The following is a 23,237-nucleotide window of genomic DNA, read 5'->3' as shown; positions in this document are numbered from 1 at the left end:
GTTCATGATACATAAATTAGAAAAAAATTCTACATTTGAAATTAAGTATTTACATTCTACTCTTGTAATTTAGCCAAGAATAGGGAACATTTTTAATAGGAAATATGCAGAATTTTTCTCAACAATATGAGAAGTCAGATTTGGCTATTCTGGTAAATTTAATAAAATATGCTTTTCCACTTCATTAAAACAGAGGAGAGAGAAAAACAAACAGCACTTAGCATGTCATTTAAAAAATCCTACATATTGTTAGTTTTATACTTACACAGGTAAATATTCGTAATTGGTCTCAGCTTATATATCATGCTGCTCCGGCAGTAAGAGATTTCAATTGAACCATTTTTAGTTTAGTTTAGTGAATCCATTCTCAAACTGATTTGTGTTGTATTAGCTGAGTGCATAAATATGTATGCCTTCACTAATTTATAGCTGCCACCTATCATTTTTTACATAAAGAAATCTTCATTTATTGATAAAGAAAAATGCCTTGTTTCCTTAAGGTAAGTCTTTGAATTACAGTGCGTTATAAACTGGAATTGGTGTGAATGCATTGGCCTTTTGTTCCACAGCAACATAAAATTGTTAATCTATGACCAGCATGAAGCATTAAGCTGCCTTTGATTTTTCATTCCAATTTAATTCACTTGGCTACCCTTCAGTGATTGGCTTTGACTGGAAAGTCACATGTTATATAGAGACAAAAATACAACTGCTGCTTAAGCTTGTCATGCTGGGAAGTCGTTCAATTAAAACTGGAGCTATTTGCTCACAGTATCTATCAAGGTCAGTCTTAACAGGATCTTGTAAACTCAAAGGCTTTGTCCTGAACATTCAGTTTTGCTTAATTCTCTTCATACTACTGTACACCTACAGACTAAGTCAAGCGTGCAGCATGGATTTACAGTACTATATTGTTAACACTATTTTAAAGTTTTAGCTTCACTGGATAGGAGTCTTGGTGATCTATAGTATCACATTAAGAAGTGATGCAACAGATACAGTACCTAAGACATTTTAAAGTAAGGATGAAAGGGTCAAATTGCCTGATGATGGCATCTGAGTGAGAGGTTGTGCTGAATATACATGGAAACAAAATGATATATCTAGAGAGCTAAATATTTATATCACACTTAGTAACTGTGCTACCCAAGCACCTTACGAGATTGAAAAATCCAACTATCACACTAGACTCTTAGAAGTAGCTTTCTCCTATTTAAATATAGAACACAAACACTGATGGATAACATAATATTACTGTCCCAAAACTTGGAAGAAGCTCTTACTATACCATATAAATGATATGTTGATTAAGGGTTTCCTAAGAATGTTTTGACTTGACACACTGAGATGATTCCAAACAGTTCATCCAAAAGCCATGTCATCAAATTTAAGTGGGATACGAACGTACTAATTTTCCGTTAGTCACTCTTATTCAAGTGCTTGGAGGGTTGAATGGAGTGGAACAAATTTTGCAGATCTGAGGAGAAATGGAAATTCATGTCCATCTATTAAAGTAGGGAATAGCTGTATGCAAACAGATACTATTTGGTAACAGCTCAAAATGTCAGATAACTATGCTGATTACCTTGCTTTTTAATGTGACTGTTTTGTTTTGGATCCATACCAAATACTAAGTATTTTTTTATTGTATTCGTTTCTTAAGATGTAGACTTTACATTTAAAATTACTCTTTTCCTCCAGGAAACTGTTGACATTTCTTCAATACCTCTCCCCTTTTTAAAAATAGGTGTATATTTCAGTTAAAAGTTGGCCTTACTGGCTAAAACCATGTTTCACTTCCTGGTACATATTCTTCACTGTTTACCTATCAACCGTTTATATTAAATTTTTTTTATATATATATTGTATTATGTAGCACGCAGGAATCCTAGTCATGGACCAGGATTCCATTGTACTAGCCGCTATACAAACACAGAACAAAAATAAGTAGATTGTAAGCTCTTTGGGGCAAAGACCAAGCAGAAGCCAAGAGACAGAGGATACCATACAGACAAATGGGGGAGTACAAGAAAACAATGTTAGCATGATAGACAGTGGTTTCATCATACCAATGGCCTACTTTTGTCAAGTTTAGCATAGGTGTCACAGAAAAGGAGAGTTTTAGGAAGGGTTTTGAAGGAAGATAGTGAGGTAGTTTTGAGGAAGTTTACAGGGAGCTTCTTCCACACGAGGGGCAGCATGGGAGAAGGCATGAAGGTGCTTCATTGACAGTTTAACAAGTGGGCTATGCAGATTGGCATCATGGGCCAATCGGAGATGGGAGTTGGCATCGAGATAGCATATGAGAGATGATAGATAGGGTGGGAACATGCTGTGAAGGGTCTTAAAAGTAAAGACAAATAGCGCATGTTTGATGTGACAGAGAAAGCAAAGCCAATGTTGGAATGGAAAGAAAGGGGTGATGTGGTCAAAATGATGGGGTAGGAAAATGATCTTTGCAGCAGCATTCTGAATGGATACGAGCAGGTCAAGATTGCATTTCTGAAGGCTAAAGAAAAGGATGTTGCAGCAACATGAGACGTGAGATGACAGCCTGGACAAGAATTTTATTTGAGTAGACAGATAGGAAAGGCGATATCTTAGAGATGTTCTGGAGAAAGAATCTGCAAAATTTAGACATAGCCTGGAAGGCTTGTGGGCAGGAGAGGAAGATTAAGAGATCTGCTGAGTTTGTGCTAATGGCTAGACGTCCACAAGATGTCAGAGAGAGGCTGAGATTTTAGTGTGGCAAGAAGAAAACACGTAGAGATGCGAGTTATCAGCTTAGACATGGTAATTTAATTTCTTTGCTTGAGATTACCAAGAGCTGAGATTACCAAGAGCTAAGATATGGAGGGAGAAGATGAGGAGACCAAGAACAGACCCCTGTGGAAACCCCACAGAAAGGTGGAGGAAGGGAATGAGAAAAATCCTCCAAAGGACATGCTGAAGGAGCAGTTAGAGAGTTAGAAAAAGAATCAGGGGAGGACAGAATCGCAGAAGCCAAAGGAGAGAAGATTTCAAGAAAAGGAGCATGGCTGATGGCGTTGCATGCAGCTGACAGGTCAAGGAGGATGAGGAAGGAATACTGGTTCTGAGCTTTGGCTAGGAAGCTATTAGAGACTTTGATGAAAGCAGTTTCAATGGAGTGCCTGGAGTGGAAGCTGTACTGGAGAGAGTGTAGGATGGAAATGGAGGAGAGGAACTGCAGCGATTGTAAACAGCACGTTCAATGAGCTTAGAGATGAGAGGGAGAAGGGAGATGGGGCAGTTGCTGGCGAGGCAAGTGGTGTTAAGCATGGTTTGGGGTTTTTGGTTGGTTTTGTTAGGACTTTTTAAGATGAGAGAGAATAAAGCATGCTTCTATTTTGAGAGGAAAGAGACTGAGGGGAGTGAAAGGTTGAGGAGAAGAGTAAGATAGGGTATGAGTGTGGGTGCAAGGGAGATCAGGAGAGGGGATGGGACAGGGTCACTAGGGCAAGTGGAAGAGGAGAGCAGACAAGAAATTTTTGCATCTGTGACAGGGGAGAAGGAGGAGAAAGTTGCAGGAGAGGAAGGGAAGGGAAAGGAAGGCAAGCTGCGGGGAAAGGGAAGGTCATAAACTGTATTTTGACTAAAGGTGAGCAAGCCATCTGTAGGATTAAACCAGATTCCTTATTTAAGCAAACCACAAAAATGTGGCAGCTCTCCCGCTATGTCCTCCTTTACACCTTCTCCCAGCTCCCTCTTGTGTTCTCAAGTATACATTGCACTGAGTCACTCCAGCTCCATTCAGTTACCATTGGATCCAACATGAAACCCAGTTATCTTAAATCCAGATTGTAACATATTTTATAGCAAAAAAGGTAGTGATCATAAATAACTAAAATTACTTTCAAATTTAAATCAAACAATAGATCATGTATGTGAACAAGAGTAAGTTAACCTTAGGAGTTTCTGCAATGGATATGTGCTTTCTTTCTGTTACTTAGAAAAATGAACAAAGTGAGATTGCAGTATGCCAACTTGAGGTTTTCAAAATCATACATATCTACGTTCATTTCTGAATTAGAATGTATTAAAACCAGAAAAGGGAGTGGTCTTACCCCAACCTCTTCATTCTTTATACTCTTTGCAAAATGCTCAGAGTATTCACATTGAATTTTCTGTTGTGAACCAAGTAACGTTAATGTATACCATTTTCATGTGAATTACATGTGAGAAACCGCATGATTTTTCCATGTGACTTATGTGCAAACTCACCTCAGGAAATGCAAATTATTTATGGACAAAACCCATAGTATTTTTAAAATGCTAATTAGCAATTATCTCAACCACTTAGAGAAGCTTTACAAACCCTTTTCATTCTTCAAACAAAAAGCATAAAGAATCAGTATAATATCAGCTGTGTTCTATTCTAAGAGTCTTTAAAGAGAGCTTTGTTTCTATAAAACTGATTTTTTCCGAAGCCATGGTACAAGAGAAGATCACAAGACCTAGTTAATGAATTCATCTTATTGCTTTTATCTATTTTCAAATCAAAGAGCTAGTTAGTTAACACAACCCCTGCATACCAATATAAAATTCAAGCAGTAAAAACCACTTATTAACCTGTTCGGTAACTGTTGTTCTTCAAGATGTATTACGCATGGCCATTCCATATCAAGAGTGTGTGTGTGTGTGTGTGTGTGTGTGTGTGTGTGTGTGTGTGTGTGTGTGTGTGTGTGTGTGTGTGTGTGTGTGTGTGTGTGTGTGTGTGTGTGTGTGTGTTCAGTGCGCCAGAGTCAGATTTTCCTTTAGTGGTACCTCTCAGGCCGGCATATGTGCTCTTAGCTATTTCAAATTACTGCATAATGGTATAAAGGGTGGAGCTTTTCGAGACCACCACCTCAGTTCCTTCTTATCAGATTGTGATATAGAAGGGAAGGAGAGTGTGTCGTGGAACGGACACACAACACATCTCAAAGAACAGCAACGGTTACAGAACATGTTAGTGACTGCACATGTCCATTCCACTTTAAGTGACTTACAAGCAATTCAATCCAGGAAGTGGGTTTCGGAGTTTACCTGAACAATGACTGAAGAACTGCTTGTCCAAACTTGGCATCATCTCTTGAAAGATTAGATGTAGTATAATGAGTAGCAAAGGTATATACTGATGACCAAGCTGCAGCTCTACCAATGCCAGTTATAGGTACTAGAGCCAAAAGCTGTGGAAGCTGCTTGAGATCTTGTAGCGTGTGCTACCACCTTCCTTGGAGGGGGTACATTGGAAATGTCGTAACAGACATATGCAGGATGAAATCTAGGACAAAATCCTCTGCATCTTTCATACTATCTGCAACTGACATGAACAGCTGGGCTGATGATCTAAAAGACCTACTTCTGTCCAAGTAAAAATCCAGTGCCCTTCTTACATCCAAGGAATGGAGCCTCTTCTCATCCTTAAGAAAGAAAGTCAGTAAATATATGACTTGATTGAGGTGGAAGTCCAATTCTACTTAAGTTAGGAATTTCAGATGTGGATGAAAGTATCCCTTGTCCTTATAAAAAAAATTGTGTCAGGTGGGTCAGCTACCAGTGCTCATAATTCCGCCACCCCTGTTAATAGCTACCAAAAAGTTGTTTTCATGGTTAGATGCAGCAAAGAGCAGTCACGTTCACAGGGCAAACCCATCAACCTTGTTAGCACCAGATTAAGTTCCAGGGAGGAATGGGATCCATGAGCTCCATAACATGTCCAGACTCTTTCAGAATCTGACTGACATAGGATTAGAAAACACTAAGCGATCCACAATTGGTGGGTGAAAAGCAGAGATAGCTGCCAGTTGAACTCTGATGGAACTAAATTGACAGGCCTTGTTGCTTCAGGTGGAATAAATAGTCCAAAATATGTTGGACAGAGGCCAGGACTGGCAGAACACCCTTCTGCTTTGACCATAAGGAGAACTGCTTTCCCTTCAACAGGTCAGTATAATCTAATAGATGGTTTCCTGCTGATTCAGGAGAATGTTTTGCACATTCCCCAAAGCTTCACTTCTTGAGCATGGAGCATCCAGGTCATAAGATGGAGAGTGACAGACAGAGAAATAGCAACAGACTGTTGTTCTTGGAAATCAGGTCGGGTTCTGTAGGTAATGTTAAAGGAAACCCGGCAGAGAGGGCTCTGCATACTGGAGAACCAATGCTGGTGTGGCCAAACTAGTGCTATGAGGATCACACAAGACCCAATAGGTACCACCAAAGGAAAAATCTCCAACACTAGTGTGCTGGGCATGCACGCATCTAAAGTGGAATGGATATGTGCAATCACTCAAAGAAGAACTTAATATTCATTACTTTTGCCACCTACATTAAACTGCTGAGATGAAACCTTATCTGCATTTAAATTTTCAGTTACAATTTTATTAGCAAAGCCCCATACATACTACTAATCAAGAAAGTCAAACCAAACACAATCAAACAAATTCAAAACTAAGACTGACTCAGTCCTTAACTCATCCTATTATTTCTAAGTATAGCCATACGATACGAAACACCACACACAAGTAGAACTACCAGACTTCAATAGGTATCTCTAGGCACAAGCCAAGGCAGTATCATCTTTAATTTCCTTTTCCTAACGTGGTTTTATATTGGAAGTAAAGTCATGTAGAATTGGACTTTTATGGTTCATGTGGAAAAAAGGGCTTTCCTTAGCAATGTTTCAGGAATGAAAGTTTAAGAACACAGGAAAGGTTTTCTGAAAATAAAAGTCATCAGCAGTTCATCTCCCCTTTCTCCTAGCACACCTTCCTTTAGCAATAGGGCATCACAGGGGAGAAGCAGTGACTTTTGCCATGCCCTCACCTATGTTCAGTGTGGATGGAATCTTGAAAGAGTTTAGCTGCCAAACTAATGTATTTCTACAGAACACGTGTAAACTGAGATTTTCTAAAGGATTATAACTTGGCCAAATTGGGCTGATTTTCATATGTCTAGCAATAGGCACATCCCTGTCACAAAGGCAAATCCCCACATTCCCCCTCCCCCACACCTTGTTTTTGGAATCAGCTGAACCATTTTGGCTGAATCTATTCAAAACAATTCAGTCTGATGCAAACACCCATCCAGCATGGAAATATTTAGCCCAAACAGTAAAAGTCTGATAAAGTTATAAGCAACTGAAAACAGGGTCTTCAAATGGGAAGTGCTGGGCAACTTGAATAACAGGTGGCACTGCCAGCTCCACCTATGGTGTGTGCACACACACACACTGTAATATGATACTTTGTACTTAATGTACATAAAACCTTTAAGCCAATAAGTTTAAAGTTTACTAACATTAGTTATGTTCAATACACCCTTATGAAGTAGGTTTTACACACAATTTAAAGATGGGGAAACCGAGGCACAAATATTAGGTGACTCACCCAAGGTCACAGAGGCTTTGCCAGAATTTGGAATGCCTACTTTCAGTTTCCTGTTCTAACCATGGATGTGCTTCAGTGAATTTGAGAAAAATACCACTGGTCTCTCTCCTGTCCCAGAGTAGAAGCCGTGTTAGTCTGTATCTGCAAAAAGAACAGGAGTACTTGTGGCACCTTAGAGACTAACATTTATTAGAGCATAAGCTTTCGTGGGCTACAGCCCACTTCATCGGATGCATAGAATGGAACATATAGTAAGATCTACTGTGACAGGGTCGGGCCAGATGGCTATAGGAGAGTAATAGAAGGCAGATATATTAGCCCCAGGCTAAGTAGGTCCCTTTTCCCTGGGTAAGGTAACAGGGAAGGTTCCAGAACAATCAGGAACCTTCTGGAGACAATTAAGACAGGCTGATGAGAACACCTGCAGCCAATCAAGAAGCTGCTAGAATCAATTAAGGCAGGCTAATCAGGGCACCTGAGTTTTAAAAAGGAGCTCACTTCAGTCTGTGGTGTGCGTGAGGAGCGGGGAGCAAGAGGCACTAGGAGCTGAGAGTGAGAACGCGGACTGTTGGAGGACTGAGGTGTACAAGCATTATCAGACACCAGGAAGAAGGTCTATGGTGAGGATAAAGAAGGTGTTGGGAGGAGGCCGTGGGGAAGTAGCCCAGGGAGTTGTAGCTGTCGCACAACTGTTCTAGGAGGCACTCTAGACAGCTGCATATCACAGGGCCCTGGGCTGGAACCCAGAGTAGAGGGTGGGCCCGGGTTCCCCCCAAATCCTCCCAACTCCTGGTCAGACACAGGAGGAGTTGACCTGGACTGTGGGTTCAGAAAAACGGCCAAGCTGAGGGGCTGCCGTGAAGCTCCAACGCGAGCAGATCCGCCAATAAGCACAAGACCCACCAAGGTAGAGCAGGAACTTTGTCACATGAGCTATTATCAACAGGAGAAAAAAACTTTTGTAGTGATAATCAAGATGGCCCATTTAGACAATTGACAAGAAGGTGTGAGAATACTTAACTTACGGACATAGATTCAATATGTGTAATGACCCAGCCACTCCCAGTGTCTATTCAAACCCAAATTAATGGTATCTAGTTTGCATATTAATTCAAGCTCATCAGTTTCTCATTGGAGTCTGTTTTTGAAGCTTTTCTGTTGCAAAATTTCCACCCTTAAATCTTTTACTGAGAGGCCAGAGAGGTTGAAGTGTTCTCCTACCGGTTTTTGAATGTTATGATTCCTGATGTCAGATTTGTGTCCATTTATCCTTTTGCGTAGAGACTGTCCGGTTTGGCCAATGTACATGGCAGAGGGGCATTGCTGGCACATCATGGCATATATCACATTGGTAGATCATCTGGACCCATGGGAAAAGAAGCCCTTGAGAAATTCCACCATGATTTCAACAATTTCCATCCCACTATCAACCTCAGCATGGACCAGTCCACACAAGTGTTCCATTTCCTGGACACTACTGTGCTAAGAAGCGATGGTCACATAAACACCACCCTATACCGGAAACCTGCTGACCTCTATACTTACCTATATGCCTCCAGCTTCCATCCAGGACACACCACATGATCCATTGTCTACAGCCAAGGTCTAAGATACAATCGCATTTGCTCCAATCCCTCAGACAGAGACAAACACCTACAAGATCTCTATCAAGCATTCTTAAATCTACAATACCCACCTGCTGAAGTGAAGAAACAGATTGACAGAGCCAGAAGAGTACCCAGAAGTCACCGACTACAGGACAGGCCCAACAAAGAAAATAACAGAACGCCACTAGCCGTCACCTTCAGCCCCCAACTAAAACCTCTCCAACGCATCATCAAAGATCTACAACCTATCCTGAAGGACGACCAATCACTCTCACAGATCTTGGGAGACAGGCCAGTCCTTGCTTACAGACAGCCCCCCAACCTGAAACAAATACTCCCCAGCAACCATACACGACACAACAAAAACACTAACCCAAGAACCTATCCTTGCAACAAAGCTCGATGCCCACTCTGTCCACATATTTATTCAAGTGACACCATCATAGGACCTAATCACATTAGCCATGCCATCAGGGGCTCGTTCACCTGCACATCTACCAATGTGATATATGCCATGATGTACCAGCAATGCCCCTCTGCCATGTACATTGGCCAAACTGAACAGTCTCTACGCAAAAAAATAAATAGACACAATCTGACATTAGCCTCGTGCAGTTTGTATGGTAACTTCCAGCTTATCTGTATGTGTGTATATAACTATATGTTCCATTCTATGCATCTGATGAAGTGGGCTGTAGCCCACGAAAGCTTATGCTCTAATAAATTTATTAGTCTCTAAGGTGCCACAAGTACCTCCTGTTCTTTCTCCTGTCCCAGACACTATTTCCTAAGGCAATGTGACAGAGTGTCACTCTGTATTATTTAAATATAAAAACATCTCTGAATAGTTTCTCTGGAGTTTTGTTTACTAGTGTGAACATTTCCTTTACAAAAGGTACAGTCCCTGCTGCTGAGATAGATTCCTTAAGGGTGCAGAGACTGCTGGGTAGAGCTGGAGGAAAGGTTTTACCTTTTGGAGGCAAAAAATCTGCCCCAGGACAAGTCTGCCCGCGTCTTATTTACAATGTCACCAGAAAATGAGAACAGGCGTTCACATGGGACATTTTGCATGGGACATTTTAGCCAGCATTGCAAGGTATTTACGTGCCAGATATGCTAAATATTCGTATGCCCCTTCTTGCTTCGGCCACCATTCCAGAGGATATGCTTCCATGCTGATGACTATCATTTAAAAAAAAATGTGTTAATTTAAATTTGTGACTGAACTCCTTGAGGGAGAATTGTATGTCTCTGGTTGTTTTACCCGCATTCTGCCCTACATATCATGTTATAGCAGTCTCAGACGATAACGCAGCACATATTGTTCATTTTAAGAACACTTTTAAAGAACATTTTAAGAAGGTACCAATGTGAGATTTCTAAAGATAGCTAGAGAACTCAACACAATGTTTAAGAATCTGAAGTACCTTCCAAAATCTGAGATGGACGAGGTGTGAAGCATGCTTTCAGAAGTCTTAAAAGAGCAACACTCGATGCAGAAACTACAGAACCTGAACCACCAAAAAAGAAAATCAACCTTCTGCTTGTGGCATCTGACTCAGATAATAAAAATGAACATGAGTCAGTCCGCACTGCTTTGGATTTTTATCAAGCAGAACCTATCATCAGCATGGACGTATGTCCTCTGGAATGGTGGTTGAAGCATGAAGGGACATATGAATCTTTAGCGCATCTGGCATGTAAATATCTTGTGAGGTCAGCTGCAACAGTGCCATGAGAACACCTGTTCTCACTTTTAGGTGACATTGTGAACAAGAAGCAGGCAGCATTATCGCCTGCAAATGTAAACAAACTTGTTTGTCTAAGCGATTGGCTGAACAAGAAAAAGGACTGAGTGGACTTGTAGGGTCTAAAGTTTTACATTGTTTTATTTTTGAGTGTAGTTATATTTTTGTACATAATTCTACATTTGTATGTTCAACTTTCATGATAAAGAGATTGTACTACAGTACTTGTATTAGGTGAATTCAAAAATACTATTTCTTTTGTTTTTTACCATGCAAATATTTGTAATAAAAAATAAATATAAAGTGAGCACTGTACACTTTGTATTCTGTGTTGTAATTGAAATCAATATATTTGAAAATGTATAAAACATCAAAAACATTTAAATAAATGGTATTCTATTATTAAGAGTGTGATTAATCACAATTAATTTTTTTATTACATTAATAGTGATTAATTTTTTTAATCGCTTGACAGCCTTAATATATATTTGATGTATTTTTGTGAGAATGGAATTAATTCCTCTGTGTTTAACATTTTTATTCTGACACTTCTATTTGTTTGGCACTAAAACAGGAAAAGAAAACAAAATCATTGTGCATCCAAATAATGGGGTTTGATCACTTAGTTTTTGTTCTGACCTAGGAGGACATCTCAGTGATAGGAAAGCTGAGCTGCTTTTCACTGTAAGAAAAAGAATTATAATATACAAGACCCTTGTGACATTTTTTTCATATGAACTCAAATATTATCCTATTCAAAATTTTAAAACTGGATGCTCTCCCTTCAAGCAAATACATGATAGTTTTGACAACAGAGACTTTAGGGGATTCCAAGTTCAACTATGGAAGCATGTGATTTAGGCCTTGTCTACACTAGAGTTACAGCTGAGTCAGGGGATCTGGTTGCAACATGCTTCTAATTCATATCATAGATGGGACTCAACTTCACTGGATGTCTCTTCAGGTCCCAGTTAATAGTTAGCATAATAAGTCTCCTGTCTCTACTATAAGTCATTATTATTTATATTTCAGTTGTACCCAAAAACCCCAATCAAGTGGAGGCCCTGTGTGTTAGACTATATAAACATGTAACTCAAAGACGATAAGGCCGTTGCGGAGAAACTAAATGAATTCTTTGCATCAATATTCACTGTTGAGGATGTGAGGAAGATTCCCAAAGCTGAGCCATTCTTTTTGGGTGACAGATGTGAGGAAATGTCCCAAATTGAGGTGTCATTACAGGAGGTTTTGGAACATATTGATAAACTAAACAGTAATAAGTCTCCAGGACCTGATGGTATTCACCCAAGAGTTCTGAAGGAACTCTTATGTGAAATTGCAGGACTATTAACTGTCATCTGTAACCTATCTTTTAAATCAGCTTCTGTACCAAATGACTGGGAGGATAGCTAATGTGATGCCAATTTTTAAAAAGGGCTCCAGAGGTGACCTGGCAACTACAGGCCAGTAAGCCGCACTTCAATACCAGGCAAATTGGTTGAAACTACCTTAAAGAACATAATTGTCAGACACACAGATGAACGTAATTTGTTGGGAAATAGTCAACATGGTCTTTGTAAAGGGAAATCATGCCTCACCAATCTACTAGAATTCTTTGAGGGGGTCAACAAGCATGCGGACAAAGGAGATCCAGTGGATATAGTGTAGTTAGATTTTCAGAAAGCCTTTGACAAGGTCTCTCACCAAAGGCTCTTAAGCAAAATAAGCTGTCATGGGATAAGAGGGAAGGTTCTCTCATGGATTGGTAACTGGTTAAAAGATAGGAAACAAAGGGTAGGAATAAATGGTCAGTTTTCAGAATGGAGAGAGATAAATAATGGTGTACCTCAGGGATCTGTACTGGGCCCAGTGCTATTTAACACATTCATAAACTATCTGGAAAAAGGGGTAAACAGTGAGGTGGCAAAATTTGCAGATGATACAAAACTACTCAAGATAGTTAAGTCCCAGGCAGACTGTGAAGAGCTACAAAAGGATCTCACAAAACTGGATAACTGGGCAACAAAATGGGAGATGAAATTTAATGTTGATAAATGCAAAGTAATGCACATTGGAAAACATAATCCTAACTATACATATACAATGATGGGGTCTAAATTAGCTGTTACCACTCAAGAAAAAGATCTTGGAGTCATTGTGGATAGTTCTCTGAAATCATCCACTCAGTGTGCAGCGGCAGAGAAAAAAGCGAACAGAATGTTGGGAATCATCAAGAAAGGGATAGATAATAAGACAGAAAGTATCATATTGCCTCTATATAAATCCATGGTATGCCCACACCTTGAATACTGCGTGCAGATATGGTCGCCCCATCTCAAAAAAGATATATTGGAATTGGAAAAGGTTCAGAAAAGGGCAACAAAAATTATTAGGGGTATAGAACAGCTTCCGTATGAGGAGAGATTAATAAGACTGGGACTCTTCAGCTTGGAAAAGAGGTGACTAAGGGGGGATATGATAGAGGTCTAGAGAAGGTAAATAAGGAAGTGTTATTTACTCCTTATCATTATACAAGAACAAGGGGCCACCAAATGAAATTAATAGGTAGCAGGTTTAAAACAAAGACAAGAAAGTATTTTTTCACACAGCGCACTGTCAGCCTCTGGAACTTCTTGCCAGAGGGTGTTGTGAAGGCCAGTACTATAACGGGGTTCAAAAGAGAGCTAGATAGATTCATGGAAGATAGCCATTGATGGGCCTATTAGCCAGGATGGGCAGGAATGATGTCCCTAGCCTCTGTTTGCCAGAAGCTGGGATTATGTGATAGGGCATGGATCACTTTATGATAACCTGTCTGTTCATTCCCTTTGGGGCACCTGCCATTGGCCACTGTCAGAGGACAGGATACTGGGCTTGATGGACCTTTGGTCTGACCCAGTATGGCCGTTCTTATGGTCTTATGTAAGACGGCAATTTAACTGAAGCAACGTCCGCACATGATCTTATTGTGAGTCTCATGATATTTGGTAGTTTCTTTAAAGCCACAGCTCCGGGAGACATGCAAGAATCTTAACTTACAGTTTAAAAAAAAAAAAAAAAAAAGGAAGACAACATTTCTTGTTTTTATAGAATCTCACAATTTTGATGTACGTGATACGTGACTTTTGAATGGGTGGGTCTGACAGTACAGATATTTGTAATCAGGTCCTCAACTTGATTGTAACAGTAAGCTAGACAGAGGCCTCACAAGTGTATCTATGACGTAGCCCAAGAACTGCAGTCAAGTCTTTGGCAGCACAAACCCCCTACCATACACTTCTTTTTGTGAACTATACACACTGTGGCCGTGATCCTATAAAGACTTGTGTGTTCTTTCACTATCCTAAGCAATCTCCCTGTGACTACTTATAGTGGTAAAGCTAAGCACGTGCACAAGTAACCCAGTTAAGCATGTGCATAAGCATTTGCAGGAATTGGGGCCTGATTGAACTGCCCATGATGATGTCATGTCCATTTGAGACATTTCAATCAACTTCTGGCTACTAAAATATAAAGAAAACACTGCAGCATCTCACAAACCCAACTCAAATATGTAACATTATAAGATGATCTTCCAACTAGATCCAAATAATAGAAATCCCCTTTGCTTCTCTTACCACAGTGAACAACTAACAACAAGGCTTGCTCATCATTTAATATACACAGAAATATATCTCCTCAGAAAAATGGTACAAGTTTCCATAGTGTTTTAAATGTTAACGTTTAAACAGCAGCTACAGAGGGTTTGGTTTTAGACCTCTGTGGCAGCAAAGTTTGCATGGCATGGTAGGCTACAGAAACTTCAAAACGGGAGTTATTTAATTATTTCTTGCAAGCCTTAATCTCTTCTTAAACTTTTAATTTGGACTTTGATAATTCAAATAGCACTACTGCCCGTAGAAACAATTCTCAAGAATTCTACTAATGAAGTACTTTTGGACCATAAATTCTGTCCAGCTAATAGTTCACTTGATAAAATGAAAGCTGTGGCCTGCTTAGTGGGCCAGCAGTTGCACTTCAGTACAACTGAAGAGATACAGAAATCCATATGTTGAAGTGAAGGATGGATACTCAACCTGTAGGGTTGCCAACTTTCTAATCGTACAAATCCGAACACCATAGCCCTGCCCCTTCCCTGAGGCCTCTCCCCTGCCTGAGGCCCCGCCCCTGCTCACTACATTCCCTCTCCCTTGGTGGCTTGCTCTCCCCCACCCTCATTCACTTTCACTGGGCTGGGGCAGGGGGTTGAGGTGCTGGAGCAGGTGAGGGCTCTAACTGGGGGTGCGGGCTTCAGGGTGGGACCAGAAATGAGGGGTTCAGAGTGCGGGAGGGGGCTCTGGGCTGGGGTAGGGAGTTGGGGTCTGGGAGGGGGTGTGGACCCCAGCTGGGGGTGTGAGACTGGGGATAAGGGGTTTGAGGTACGGGGGGGACTGCAGGCTGTGGGGTGGGGCTGAGAGATTCAGAATGCGGGAGGGGGCTGTGGGTTGAGGCAGGGGGTTGGGGTGTGGAAGGGGGTACAGGCTCTGGGGTGGGGCCAGGGATGAGGGATTTGGGGTGCAGGAGGGGGCTCCAGGCTGCGGAGTGGGTCTAAGGGATTTGGAGTGTGGGAGGGGGCTGCGCATTGAGGCAGGTGGTTGAGGTGTGGTGGGGGTGAAGGCTCTTGGGTGGGGATGGGGATGAAGGTTTCGGGGTGCAGGAGGGGGCTCCAAGTTTGGGAGGGGCCTCAGGGCTGGGGTTGGGGCCTGGGATTACCTTGGCCGGCTCCCTGCCTGTCCTGGCTCTGCGCTGGGCCCTGGAAGCAGCCAGCAGGTCCGGCTCCTAGGCGGGGGGGCCAGAAGGCTCTGTGCACTGCTCTCACCTGCAGGCACTGCCCTTCCACCAGCTTCCATTGGCTGCAGTTCCCAGCCAATGGGAGTGCAGAGCCAGTGCTTGGGGCAGGGACAGTGCGTGGAGCCCCATGGGCCCCCTGCCTAGGAGCCGGACCCGCTGGACGCTTCTGGGTGCAGCTTCTGGGTGCCAGGACAGGTAGGGACTAGCCTGCCTTAGCCCTGCAGCACTGCTGATCAGACTTTTAACAGCCCGGTCGGCAGTGCTAACCGGAGCCACCAGGGTCCCTTTTCAACCGGGCGTTCTGGTCGAAAACTGGACACCTGGCAACCCTACCAACCTGAGCAAGAAAAGATATAAGCCCAATGCCACCAAAACATTCTATTTGCTATAAATAAAGCGATGGCAAAGAGCCAGGGAAGCATATATAGAGAGCATCCTCTGCCCACCAAATCGTGGAACTGCTTTCAGTGCATCTACTACTATCCATAGTCAGCTAAGTATTCCAATTTAAAGTGCTGGAGCATGCAGTGGGTATCCCAGAATGAAAGAGGGTAAATATCCTCCCAAACCTATTCATAACAGCACAAGAGTCATAGTCATCATCTTGATTCTCTAGTCTTATGACTTCAGTTGATAGTTGTGGGAGTGAGGAAGGAATTACTTGTGTAGAGCTGTATGAAAAGTTTCATTCACAGTCATACCACTAAATGTTGGATTTTTGCCTTTAAAACAACAAACAAACCCGAAGAGATCACTTGTTCAAGCACCCCTGCCAGACACAGCGTGGTAAAACAGTTCCAAAAAATCTGGATCTGGCACCTGGATCCTATTCTCTTCTAGAGTTCAGTGATTTGTAGTTAGACAAAAGTTTGATATTGGATAAAAAGATTTGAAAAACTGTAGTGACTTTTTTTTTTTTTACAGTATCTTTATGAAGGTGGTGAGTAGAGTTTCATTTTGCAGGTATGGAAGCACTGTTCCGTTTCCTTCTCATTTCCCTTATCTATGAAGAACTTTGAGAATTCACTGACGTGTGTAGCCGTCTCCCTTAAGCTGTAAAAATCACACAAAGAATGCTCACCCCTCCCCTCTTTGTTCTTCACACCCAGATGCTCTAGAACTAAAATTCCCCAGTACTCCAATCTCCCAGAAAAACCCGGGCCTTGTTGTGCCAGTTAACAAGATGCAGAGATATTTGTCCAGCATGCGGTATATATTTCACATTATACAAGTATATTGTAACATGATTCTCACGTGCAACACTTTAAAACACAAACATTTTGTTATCACAGCATTTATATGAATCTGTTGTAGTTACATGGCCAAAGCACCAATCTTAAACCAAGTTAGTATAAGTTAATTTACTTGCACTACAAGTGCAAAATACCATCTGATAACCCAAATCAACTACAAAATGGTTTTGACAATAGATTTTCGGTCCATTTGACAATCTAGAACATATAAAACAGGAAAATAAGCAAGTAAAAATTTTCACGCTGTGTAGGAAATGCACTTATAACTGGATACATATTATATGGTAGATATGAATATCTTACATGTGTGAAAGATTCAGCTTGTGATAAATGTTGTGCATCTAAATATCTGGCAAACACCGCAAACTATAATGATCACTTTAATAAAAGCCAAACATATTATCAGATTTTGAATCAGAGCCTTAAATAGTAAACAAACTACTTTAATTGCAAATGCATTGTTTAAGCCCTAAGAATTGGTCATTATTAAAAGACCACATCTGAGATGCTTAGAGTTTGACAGAATTTTTTATAGTCTGAAATAGGGACTAACCTGAACATAGCTGCTGCTGCTGTGTCGGAGTAGTTAGTTTTTCTTGGATAGTGCATTTTTCCAAACACTCTCCGGTTGTGCACTGATGTAGGCCCGGTTGTCTTACAGAAAATCCCAATTCTCCAGATTCAGGAAACTTCAGATAGAACTGTGATTCCAAATCATTAGCAAAGGAGAGGTTTGTGGCATCGTGTCTCCCACTGCGATAGTCATTCAACACAGATTCTTCCTCAGTGTTCTGTGTAGGTAGTGGAAGAATCCTATGGTGCAGCTGTGGACTAGGCAATCTCGAAGATAAAGGAGAAGGAATAGGTGACATTTGTTTGTGTGCGTTGGATCCTGAATGTGAATTACTAAAAACACTACAGACAGCAACTATAGAGGGTGATAGCGGCCTTTTCTCTTCCGGTTTAATGTTAGTGCTTGTCTGAGAAATATCAGTTCTTAAATGTATTGGCAGATTTAAAAACAGATGTTTGTTTCTCTCCTGGGGTACGGTAGCTCTTTTGTCATAAATTGAGCCTGGTAGGTTTTTGTCTGCTCTTGTAATTTGTTGTAGTCTCTTCCATTCTGCAGCTTCATCTAAACTGTCATTCTGGATAATTTTCAGAAGGGTTTTATTGACTGCTCCCACAAGGTTGCATGACTCATCAGTAATCTGCGGTCTCTCTTCTTTGCACTGCAAAACACAGCCACTGCGTTCCTTTTCCTGCATCACAGTGTACTTAGAGTCTACAGTAGCTTCACCTATACTGAATACCTCAGCTTTTGGTATAAATTCACTGCACACTTCAGAGAGAACAGGTTTAACAGTTTCCTTATCTTCTTGAGTATCAGTGTAAGAAAGGTTATCATCAGACTCTGTATGGGTTTTTATAACTTTCTGAATACACGTTCTCAAATCCTGTACTTTAGCAACAACTCTGGCTGCAGGTTTCTCACTGTAGGTCTGCTCAGTATACTCATAACCATGCAGGCTTTCAGCTGCTGCAGTCTCATTTAAAGCCTCAAATCTGTTAGATAAACTGTCTTGGAAAGAGTTCAACAAAGGGCTGCTGTGCTGCACCTTCTTTACTTTAAGAGTAGCCTCTGCATCACCCAGTAGACCAGCACTGGGATGTGTAATACAACTTCCAAACACATCATTGTCATATTCAGATAGAGAATCAGACAGGTCTGTATCTGATTTCAAAGTCCCACTGCACTCAAGAAAATCGCCATCTTTTCTCCATCTTTCTGGTGGTATATTTATGTCAAATGGTAAATCATCCTGGTCTTCTACTGTCTGCCAATTAGAATTGGAAAAGGAACCTGGAGAGCTGCCAGCAGAACATTTGGTGGGAAATGTCCTTTTATTTCCCAGTTGCATGTCTGTCCTGTTTAACACAGAAGGTTCCAAATCGCCGTGAACCTTCTTTTTCACTTTCTTGTTTATGAACTGCTCCAAGCTCTCTCTCCTTCTGCCAGTTTTCCTCATCTTTTTGTTTCTCAAGTTGGGTTTCTGATCTGTGGATCCCAAAATGATTTCCTGCTGATCCTTGAAACTTAAGAGATTATCATCTTTAAATTTCAGTCCTCCAGAGGCATCCTGTAGCATCCCCTCCTGATTTCCCATTTTAATACCCAGAATGTTGTGTGAACTGAGCAGGTTAGCTAACAGCCTCTCTTTTTCAGCAGTTAGTTTATACAGCTCAGTGAGAATATCTTTAGTGGTAGTTTGCTTGAAAAAAATATCTCCAACATTTTCATAAGGTTGCTCTCTCGGTTCTGCTGTCTCTGACCCTTCTCTTACTTGACAGCAGTTATGAAAACGTTTATTGGATTTGTCTAGAGTTACACAGCCCTTGTATGTAAATCCTCTGACCTTTCCCTTTGGAAGATAGAAGCTGACGTAACAGAGTTCCATAATGGGCCTGTGCAATTGGAGGATAGTATGAGTGCCTTCCATTATGCTTACCTAACTATTCATTCATTTAAATTATGTGGTCAGTGTTTCAAAGCTTGCATGAGACAGCATGTGATGTGGAGAATGTACAGAAGGCATCTGACTAATCTTCTACAGTAACATTGCCTGTAAAAAGGAAAAAAAAGGAAGCCGTCAAACTTAATGAAAGCAATTTTGATGTAACAAACTTCAAATTAGTAGCACAACTTCACAATCTTCTCTCAATATACTTCCTGATGCCCTTCTTTCCACTGAAGAATTTAACACAAAAAGGATGGCAACACTAAAATTCATGCTTGATGTCATAACATTTACCCCCAGGTGCTATTGATCTGGGCCTTTTCACGGGGTTACATGGAGTTTTCCAGGGAACTTGCACCACCCTTCCAAAGCCAAGTTGCTTGTCAACTCTGCAGATATCCCCCCATACACTGCTGAAAAGGTAAGCTACTATTGAACTCCCTGGCTGATACAAGTATCAGTAACCACAGTCTTAATGAAAAGTGTAAGCTGCCATTTCCACTTCACTCAACATCACCAGAAATATAACCATTAAACTCCCAAACACAATAACTTTCACTGATATTTATTTCACATGAAAGAACCTCCAAACCACTCTCAAACAATTAAAAAAAGATTGTGGGTCAAATTCTGCCCATATTTACATTCATGCAACTCCACTGAGGTCAATAAGGTTTCCATAGGAGGAAAAAAATTGGGGCCATTTATTTGACTAAAATATCTAAACCATAACAAGGATCTGTTACAGTTTCTGTATTTCCCCCCTGTGGTCACTCAAGGGCACCCACTTTAGACTTCTGGCTCCCAGCTATCACATCCCTTGGGCAGAGACCCACATTTTACTCCCTCCTGACTGGGGATTTTTTAAGGCTGAACAGTTCCCTGCCTACACTGTGATATTCCCACCAAGCCCAAACTACCTTAGAAGGCCAGCACATGCACTTTGCTTTCTCTCCAAAGGCTCTGACCAGTGTATTGCCAGCAGTTACAAGTTACCCCACAGCTCCTTCTATGCAAGCACATTTATTCTTAAGGTAAAAGCATGGCAGAGAAAGCAGAAATAGGTTTTCTTATAACAGCATTTTGAGGCAAGTTTTGCCCATGGAAGTTGCATTCATGTATTTGATTATAGAATTTGGGTCATTAACAATAAAAATAACAATTTTCATTCAAATAAAGTCATCAGACAAGTCAACTTACTTTATAAATATTAAGCCTCAACTCCTGTCTGAGGTGGGCAAAATTAAGTTTATTTAATAGATGGGAAACCAAGAACTTCAGGGAAAGTGTGAAACCAGAGACTCAAAGGAGAAAACACCCCCAACAGGATGAAGGGTCTGCCTGATCCTCCTCTCCTTGTAGCGTCCAGGTACTGGTCTCTTGCCAGCAAAATGGAAACTGAGTGGCTCTGAGTAATCTGCCACAAATTATAGTGAACTGCACAGTTTTGCCTTTACACAGAGATTACACTTCCAAAGTGAATCAAATTAAATCAGATTAGGGCCTCTTTAATTCTGAATGAGAGTGTCCACACAGGGGTTTCATACAGTAAAACAAATCCATTTTTAATTGGCACATTTAGTTAATTTGAATCAGTTTTCCTTAGTGTCCCTGTGTAGACAAGCACTGGAGTCAGGCTTCAGTCTCCCCAGGAAACTTAACAGGGAAAACCACACTAAATTCACTGACACTAATGGTAGCAATGTTTACAGTATAAGGAGCCAATAAAATACGCAAGATGTCAGAAGGTGTGCAGTCCACACCAACCAGCTTTATATAAACTAAATAAGGTGAAACAGGAAGCTGGAAAAAGGCTGAACAAACAACTGTATATTCCAAATAGACAAATCATAAAATCTCCACATTGCAATCGTCTTCCCACCTGCCCTCCAAAGCACCCCTGCATAGTGGAGTCCCCTTCGTAAAGACTAGCTCAACAGACATTGTGTGTTAGTTTGGACTACTGTGTACTTGTTTATAAAAAAAAAACAGTCTTAAGTGCACAAAATGTTGGCTTGCTGTTATTTGCTGGGGCCCATTTCTGTGAGTAAGGGCTTCGGATGATGAGGTAGAAACAAGGGTGTTCAAAGAAACAACAGGGTAGAGATTACTCAGGAGCTGCTGAATGTTCTCTTAAAAGAAGTGTTGCATTATAACACATTACTGGCCAGTGCATCATATTCAGAGCGAAAATAAAAGAAAAATAATTGAAAGCCAAGCAAATATTTACTTAAAACACGTACATTAGTGTAAGTCAGTCTGTGTCGGAGTGGATTTCATAGTTTTAAATAGGGATAAAAAGGTGCCATCATTAAGTGAAAAGCTTGACCAACACATTTGTTTGTTGTCTGTTTTTCTTGACTGACTAGATATTTTATTGCCAAAGTATGATGTACTGATTGTGTGCTAACAGCACTACAGAAGCTACAGACACAGTAACTACATTATGCATCTAATTTAATATCCCCAAATGACAACCATTATATGATCAATTCCAGTTCAGCTTCATTTTCAAGTACGCTTTGATTTTGTTTGTATTCTCTAAATGGCTAGTCTCCATCTGGGTTAGTGAAATCCAGAAAACCAGTAACTGTAAGGGAGCTCTAGCTACTACTGAACCAAGTACTCTGCATCAAAGCTGCTGTTTACTGGATAGAATGATTGTCATAAAAATAAAGGGAAGGGTAAACCCCTTTAAAATCCCTCCTGGCCAGAGGAAAAATCCTCTTACCTGTAAAGGGTTAAGAAGCTAAAGGTAACCTCGCTGGCACCTGACCAAAATGACCAATGAGGAGACAAGATACTTTCAAAAGCTGGGAGGAGGGAGAAAAACAAAGGGTCTGTGTCTGTCTGTATGCTGCTTTTGCCGGGGACAGAACAGGAATGAAGTCTTAGAACTTTTAGTAAGTAATCTAGCTAGGTATATGTTAGATTATGATTTCTTTAAATGGCTGAGAAAAGAGCTGTGCTGAATAGAATGACTATTCCTGTCTGTGTGTCTTTTTTGTAACTTAAGGTTTTGCCTAGAGGGATTCTCTATGTTTTGAATCTAATTACCCTGTAAGGTATCTGCCATCCTGATTTTACAGAGGTGATTCCTTTACTTCTATTAAAAGTCTTCTTGTAAGAAAACTGAATGCTTTTTCATTGTTCTAAGATCCAAGGGTTTGGGTCTATGGTCACCTATGCAAATTGGTGAGGATTTTTACCAAACCTTCCCCAGGAAGTGGGGTGCAAGGGTTGGGAGGATTTTGGGGGGAAAAAGACGTGTCCAAACTACGTTTCCCAGTAAACCCAGATAAAGTTTGGTGGTGGCAGTGGAAATCCAAGGGTAAAATAATTTTGTACCTTGAGGAAGTTTTAACCTAAGCTGGTAAAAGTAAGCTTAGGAGGTTTTCCATGCAGGTCCCTATATCTGTACCCTAGAGTTCAGAGTGGGGAAGGAAGGGAGCTCTAGCTACTACTGAACCAAGTACTCTGCATCAAAGCTGCTGTTTACTGGATAGAATGATGTTTTGTTATTCTACAATGAGTGGCTGGTTTTCCAACTTTCCCCGCTTCGGTATTCCATAAAACCTTTGCTTAAAGAAGCTGTCCCCACTTCAGCACACTATACAGTGAGAGAAACATTCCACAAACATGCCCTTAAAGTCTTGGGTTCCCTTGTTCTCCCCTCAGCCATAATTGGCTGACAAAATTACAGTTTAAAATTTGTTTGTATTTTCTTGATATGTGCAGTAATGCGTATTCTGAATAATCTGCAGCTCCTAAGGATTTATGGAGTCTGTTCAGACTTATAGTTGTCTAGCAAGTAAAAAAATCTGGGCTTTCTAAATATTTAACAGCATATTTGTATAACAGGATTATAGTGATCACCTAGCAGGTGAAT

The 23,237-nt window shown here is 40.8% G+C and overlaps 1 protein-coding gene across 1 annotated transcript in view; it reads right to left on the bottom strand.

Annotated features, from left to right (window-relative positions):
• FMN1 (formin 1) overlaps positions 1-23,237 on the bottom strand; it is a 391,310-nt gene that overhangs the window by 345,902 nt on the left and 22,171 nt on the right. The window contains exon 2 of the mRNA XM_074955742.1: positions 17,383-19,453. Coding sequence (XP_074811843.1) covers positions 17,383-19,330 — 1,948 coding nt within the window. The 5' untranslated portion in view covers positions 19,331-19,453. The remainder of the gene's footprint in view (positions 1-17,382; positions 19,454-23,237) is intronic.

This window comes from Natator depressus, chromosome 6 (genome assembly GCF_965152275.1).
Source record: "Natator depressus isolate rNatDep1 chromosome 6, rNatDep2.hap1, whole genome shotgun sequence".
Taxonomy (NCBI): Eukaryota; Metazoa; Chordata; order Testudines; family Cheloniidae; genus Natator; species Natator depressus.
This window is presented reverse-complemented; position numbering and strand designations above follow the sequence as displayed.